The sequence below is a fragment of the Copidosoma floridanum genome, unplaced genomic scaffold (assembly GCF_036245765.1).
Source record: "Copidosoma floridanum isolate Cflo_tuat_1 unplaced genomic scaffold, Cflo_Japanese_pri ptg000006l, whole genome shotgun sequence".
Taxonomy (NCBI): domain Eukaryota; kingdom Metazoa; phylum Arthropoda; class Insecta; order Hymenoptera; family Encyrtidae; genus Copidosoma; species Copidosoma floridanum.
Window position 1 is genome coordinate 5,855,220 of NW_028321883.1, and position 7,071 is coordinate 5,862,290.

General features: G+C 35.9%; 1 protein-coding gene across 2 annotated transcripts; it reads left to right on the forward strand.

Moving 5' to 3' along the window:
• The first annotated feature begins 4,620 nt into the window (after positions 1 to 4,620).
• Sgt1 (suppressor of G2 allele of skp1) lies at positions 4,621 to 6,548 on the forward strand. Of its 2 annotated transcripts, none has more exons than XM_089598337.1 (5): positions 4,621 to 4,835; positions 4,919 to 5,029; positions 5,600 to 5,792; positions 5,886 to 6,079; positions 6,162 to 6,548. In XM_089598337.1, the coding sequence occupies exons 1-5, from the start codon at positions 4,821 to 4,823 to the stop codon at positions 6,279 to 6,281; spliced, it is 633 nt and encodes a 210-aa protein (XP_089454463.1). In that variant the 5' UTR covers positions 4,621 to 4,820; the 3' UTR covers positions 6,282 to 6,548. The 2 variants fall into 2 exon arrangements, with proteins under 2 accessions (XP_089454463.1, XP_014214157.2); XM_014358671.2 differs by having other exon boundaries at positions 5,600 to 5,759; positions 5,892 to 6,079.
• Positions 6,549 to 7,071: the final 523 nt, after the last annotated feature.

Genomic DNA, 7,071 nt, shown 5'->3' on the forward strand with positions numbered 1-7,071 from the left:
GCATATCACGAAATGACCCAAGGCGGTTACTGTCCACTCTGTTAAATAAAGAACTTTTAATAACACAAGTGTCTATCACCCAATGACCCAGAGCGCTGACTGACCACTTTGTTAAATAAATAATTTTAAATAACACATGCGCCTATCCCCCAATGACCCAGGCGCTGACTGACCACTCTGGTGAATTGATAATTTTTAATAACACAAGCGCCTATCACCAGATAAACTAGGAAACTTACTCGCAACTCTGTTAAATTAATATTTTTTCAATAACACAAGTGACTATTACTCAGTGTCTTTAGGCGCCTACTGGCCACTCTGTTAAATAAATAATTATAAATACTACAAGTGCCTATCATTCAATGACATAGGCGCTGACTGACCACTGTGTTGAATAAATAATTTTTAATAACACAAGCGCCGATCACCTGATGAACCAGGAAACTTACTGGCAACTCTGTTCAATAAATAATTTTATTAATAACACAAGTGACTATCACTCAGTGTTTTTTGGCGCCTACTAGCCACTCTGTTGAAAAAATATTTTTAAATTACATAAGCGCCTATCAATCAATGACCTGAGGCGATAACTGTCCATTCCATTAAATAAAGAACTTTCAATATCACAAGCGCCTATCACCTTATGACCCGAGGCGATTACTGTCCACTCTGTTAAATGAAGAACTTTGGATAACACAAGCGCCTATCACCTAATAACCCAGGGCGCTGACTAGCCACTCTGTTAAACAAATAATTTTAAATTACACAAGCGCCTATCACCCAATGACCCGAGGCGATAACCGTCCACTCTGTTGCATTAAGAATTTACAATATCACAAGCGTCTATCACCAAATGACCCAAACGCTGACTGACCACTCTATCAAATAAATAATTTTTAATGACACAAGCGCCTATTACCCAATAACCCAGGGCGCTGACTGGCCACTCTGTTAAATAAATAATTTTCAATATCACAAGCGTCTATCACCAAATGACCCAAACGCTGACTGACCATTCTATCAAATGAATAACTTTTAATAACACAAGCGCATATCATTCAATGACCCAGGCGCTGACTGACCACTCTGGTGAATTAATAATTTTTAATAACACAAGCGCCTATCACCTGATAAACCAGGGAACTTACTGGCAACTAGCTTCTATATTTAATTTTATTAATAACACAAGTGACTATCACTTAGTGTCTTTAGGCGCCTACCAGCCACTCTTTTAAACAAATAATTAAGAATAACACAAGCGCCTATCATTCAATGACCCAGGCGCTGACTGACCACTCTGTTATATTGATAATTTTAGATAACACAAGCGCCTATCACCAGATAAACTAGGAAACTTACTCGCAACTCTGTTAAATTAATATTTTTTCAATAACACAAGTGACTATTACTCAGTGTCTTTAGGCGCCTACTGGCCACTCTGTTGAACAAATAATTCTAAATTACACAAGCACCTATTACCCAATGACCCGAGGCGATAACTGTTTACTTCGATGAATAAAGAACTTTTGATATCACAAGCTCCTAACACCCAATGACCCGAAGCGATAACTGTCTACTCTGTTAAATAGAGAACTTTTAATAACACAAGCGCCTATCACCCAATGACCTAGACGCTAACCGACCACTCTATTAAATAAATAATTTTTAATAACACAAGCGCCTATCCCCCAATGACCCAGACGCTGACTGACCACTCTATTAAATAAATAATTTTTAATAACACAAGCGCATATCACGAAATGACCCAAGGCGGTTACTGTCCACTCTGTTAAATAAAGAACTTTTAATAACACAAGTGTCTATCACCCAATGACCCAGAGCGCTGACTGACCACTTTGTTAAATAAATAATTTTAAATAACACATGCGCCTATCCCCCAATGACCCAGACGCTGACTGACTACTCTATTAAATAAATAATTATTAATAACACATGCGCCTATCCCCCAAGGACCCTGACGCTGACTGACCACTCTATCAAATAAATAATTTTTAATAACACAAGCGCCTATCCCCCAATGACCCGAGGCGATAACTGTCCACACCGTTAAATTGAGAACTTTTCATAACACAAGGGTCTATCACCCAATGACCCAGAGCGCTGACTGGCCACTTTGTTAAATAGAGAACTTTTAATAACACAAGCGCCTATTACCTAATGATTTAAAGCGATAACTGTCCACTCCGTTGAATAAAAAACATTTAATAACACAAGCGCCTATCACCTAATGACCCGAGGCGATTACTGTCCACTCTGTTAAATGAATAATTTAAAATAACACATGCGCCTATCCCCCAATGACCCAGAGCGCTGACTGGCGACTCTGTTAAATAAATAATTATAAATACCACAAGTGCCTATCATTCAATGACCCAGGCGCTGACTGACCACTGTGTTGTATAAATAATTTTTATAACACAAGTGCCGATCACCTGATGAACCAGGAAACTTACTGGCAACTTTGTTAAATAAATAATTTTATTAATAACACAAGTGACTATCACTCAGTGTTTTTTTGCGCCTACTGGCCACTCTGTTGAAAAAATATTTTTAAATTACATAAGCGCCTATCAATCAATGACCCGAGGCGATAACTGTCCACTCCGTTGAATAAAGAACTTTTAATATCACAAGCGCCTATCACCCAATGACCCAAGGCGATTAGTGTCCCCTCTGTTGACTAAAAAACATTAAATAACACAAGCGCCTATCACCCAATGACTCGAGGCGATTACTGTCCCCTCTGTTGAATAAAAAACATTTAATAACACAAGCGCCTATCACCCAATCACCAAAGGCAATTACTGTCCACTCCTTTAAATAAAGAACTTTTAATAACACAAGCGCCTATCATTTAATGACCCAGGCGCTGACTGACCACTCTGGTTAATTAATAATTTTTGATAACACAAGCGCCTATTACCTGATAAACCAGGGAACTTACTGGCAACTAGCTTTAATAAATAATGTTAATAATAACACAAGTGACTATCACTCAGTGTCTTTAGGCGCCTACCGGCCACTCTGTTAAACAAATAATTATGAATAACACAAGCGCCTATCATTCAATGACCCAGGCGCTGACTGACCACTCTGGTAAATTAATAATCTTAAATAACACAAGCGCCTATCACCCAATGACCTGAGGCGATTACTGTCCACTCTGTTGAATAAAAAATATTTAATAACACAAGCGCCTATCACTTAATGACCCGAGGCGATAACTGTCCACTCTGTTGCATTAATAATTTTTAATATCACAAGCGTCTTTCACCCAATGACCCAAACGCTGACTGACCACTCTATCAAATAAATAATTTTTAATAACACAAGCGCCTATCACCCAATAACCCAGGGCGCTGACTGGCCACTCTGTTAAATAAATAATTTTAAATAACACATGCGCCTATCCCCCAATGACCCAGACGCTGACTGACCACTCTATTAAATAAATAATTTTTAATAACACAAACGAAAAATTAATTATTGTTTTGACCAGTCTAGTGCATACGAGGGTACACCACCAGACCAGACCACCTGGGTTGGTGTAGTATAGCGATGTAATATATTGGTATATGGTATATGTATATGTCGTGAACAAGTACGCCTGCTACCAGGTCACCTCCTGACCTCCCGGACACTATTTATTTATTTACATCACAAATATCTCGCTAAAATGGTCCTTTATCCACAATTTTTAATACAGCATATTACAGAGGAAGACTTTATCTACAACACGTATATATTCAGTCTGCTCGGACATTTAATTTAGGTTTATTATAAACGAAAACAAATTGTTTTATACGCTGCCCCATAGGAACACGTGCTAATAGTTACAACTTTGAGCTCGGATTTCTCAAAATTTTGACCCATTCGAAATATAATTTAGACCACCATTAAATTCAGTAGACTTTTATTTACAAGAAACAATACATTGGGAACTTTTGTGAAGGAGCCCCCTTAAATATATACATAGCATGTACTCAGTTGCAGAGTCTTAAGACTCTCAAAAAAGAAAAACTCGTGTCATCGCTTGCTTTGGCTGTGCGTTTAGATATATACAGCTATATAGCCGAAATTTCCACTCCTCCTCTCGTAGTCGCACATTCGGTAGACCCCTTCCACGCGTCTCCAAAATGTGCGCCTATATGGACATTTCATAGAGGTATAAGAATAGAGGGGAAAAGCGCTATACTAGCCCATTAGCGGCAGCGACAGCATAACTAAGTGTAACGGGGCATCTGTCCTTGTTGCCAAAGCCACGTTATTGGCTACTTCTTCGTCCTGAATCCTACAGTTGATTCAATCTCATGTATGACTCGACCAATAACATAACTGCCAGACAAAGACAGATGCCTCGTTACGTAGCGAATTCTGCTGTCGCATATCACGCCCCCTTTTCTCCTCTATTCTTATACCTCTATGGGACATTTCGACGCGAATCCACTCTTCTCATACCCCTACCGTACTTCTTAAATAAAAAAAAAAATGTGCGCCTGGTTCGGAGACTTGGCCGCGGCGGGGCGCTCGAACCACTGGAAAAAAGTGGGCACACTCCGTAGCATGGCAGTCAGCAGTCTCCCTACTAATCTCTGTCTATGCCCTCGACCCACCGCATGTGCACGGAGCCTATATTAAATTTATCACATGTCGATGGGCCGAACAAATCTAATTTCTTTGGATAAAATCTGAAAACTCATTGTAGCCATAAATCGAAAATAAAATTAAAAAAAGAGAAACAGTTTAGATTATTGAGTATACATCCTTGATTATTATTATTGATCCCCACTCTTATTGTCATGGAAAAAGAGTCGGTAAGATTTTTTCTGCAACGTGTATGCGTACAAAACTTTTGTAACTTTAGTTCGTTGATAGGCGTTTTGATTCCTCATTTCAGATAATTGTTTCAAAAGTAAGATATGATTGGTATCAAACAGAAGCATTTGTTTATGTCATAGTTTTGGCTAAAAATACGGATGATGTTACGGTTACTTATTCTGAAAAAAGTGTGAGTAACTTCTTTCATATTATATTTTATTTAAATCAATATCCTCTATAGGAAATTTGTCACTCATACTAACTATGTAGTAAAAAGTAGAAACTTTAAACAGCATATTTTTTCGTAGAAAATATTAATGTGGATTTGTAAGCATTAGTTATACAGTAGAAAGTTATGTTACTAGAAATGTAAGGATACTCTTAAATAAATTATCTTTTTTCACTCTTGTAAGAAAGTCATGATAGTTATATGAAAACAGTTGTCCAAATAATAGAACAATCGCGTTTATTACCTGTTCCAAAGAAGTAAATAATTTATTTGCGTATCAGTCATCTAATAGAATTGTTAACTTTACCACAAGCAAAAGTGTAAGGAATATTGTTAATCATATGTTTTCAGATTTTTTTTCCTATAATTTTTCTCAAGTAATTTTTTTTCAAATTTTACATGTGAAAAAGTAGTACTTTTTTGATATGCTTCATGATAATTGTTGCAGATTTATTTTTAGGCATGTTTTTTATGTATACAATATACATTTTCTACATAGAAACGTCGTTTATTAAAAAATTTTTTTTTCAGCTAAATGTTACCGCTAAACTACCTAGTAATGAATATTACAATTTAAAAGTAGAATTGCAGCATTCTGTTGTACCTGAGCAATGCTCTTATAAAGTTACACGGTCCACAATAGAAATTAAACTTAAAAAGCAAGTTTGTATGATGTGGGCAGTTTTAGAAGGTACTTACTCTCAATTAAAAACACAATTGTTATCTACAGGTATGAATTGACTTACAATTCGTTCAAAATAACTTGCTTTTTAATATAGAATTTTTTGTACCAACAACTATATTACTGTAAATTTACCTACAGTTAAACAGCAGTCTACAAAATACCCAAGTTCTTGTAAAAATTCTAAAGATTGGGATGAGTTTGAGAGAGAAATTGATAAACAAGAAGCTGAAGAGAAATCAGATGGTGAAGATGCATTAAACGCTCTTTTTCAACAAATTTATGGAAAAGGTTCAGATGATGTCAGACGTGCTATGAATAAATCATTTGTAAATAAAAATTTTCTCATCTTAAAAATACTACTTAGTTTTTGTAACATTCTAATTCTTAACCATCATATTACTTAGCAAGAATCTGGTGGCACAGTACTCAGTACGAATTGGTCAGAAGTTGGAAAAGGAAAGGTGCAAAGAAAACCTCCAGATGGCATGGAATAAAAACCAGGAGTTCGAGAGTGTTGGTCAGTGTTGAAAAAATATCAAACAAAAATGCATTTTGAGTTAATGTCAGAAGTTATCATGATAAATTGGACCATTAGACACTCGACACGAAGTACTTTATAATTTTCTGATTTCAAATGCCCGCAGTTTAAAAGTAAAAAATCTGAGCTCAGGTAGTTTTTTTGCACGCAAGGTTTTGATGAAGGTACATGGGACATAAAAAGAATTTTGTATGGGTTTTCATGAAAATGTAGTATGATATGTTTTAACAATTTACACTTTTCCTTTTAATATTTTATACTATTCCTGTGTCTTTATTCCAGAAAACATAGAAAATATTTGGTTACTGGTGGTTGACTGCTCACATTACAGTTAATGAATGTAGTAAACAAAATGCAGATGAGCAAACCGCATACCGTTGCTAGGAATTAGCTGTTGAGTTAGATAGAATTAGCTTTTAAGTTCATAAATCTCTATTGGAGCGAACAACATTTTTATTGAAGATTAAACTACCAGTAAATGATTGCATTAAAATTTAACTAAATAATTTCGCCTTGTCAGCGAAAAAGTGTCAAAAAAAATTTTTTAAGTAGTAAGAATCAGATATTCGTGTCTGGAGCTTAAATTTTAGCTTCTATGAAAACAAGTTCAGTACAACAAACGTGAGCATTACAATAACAAAGAAAATGAACCCCCAGAGAGCAAAATCATTTGCGCAGTGATTCTTATGAAGTAGGAATTTTCGTGAAAATTGCAAAACTGCAAATTTTTCCCAAATATGCTTTTTTTAAGCATTTTTTTAGTTGACCCAAGATGTATGA

Coding starts and splice junctions, on each gene's coding strand:
- Sgt1 (XM_089598337.1), top strand. Junction 5,030..5,599: donor TTACTTATTCTGAAAAAAGT/GTGAGTAACTTC, acceptor TTTTTTTTTCAG/CTAAATGTTACCGCTAAACT. Junction 5,793..5,885: donor ATTAAAAACACAATTGTTAT/CTACAGGTATGA, acceptor CTGTAAATTTAC/CTACAGTTAAACAGCAGTCT.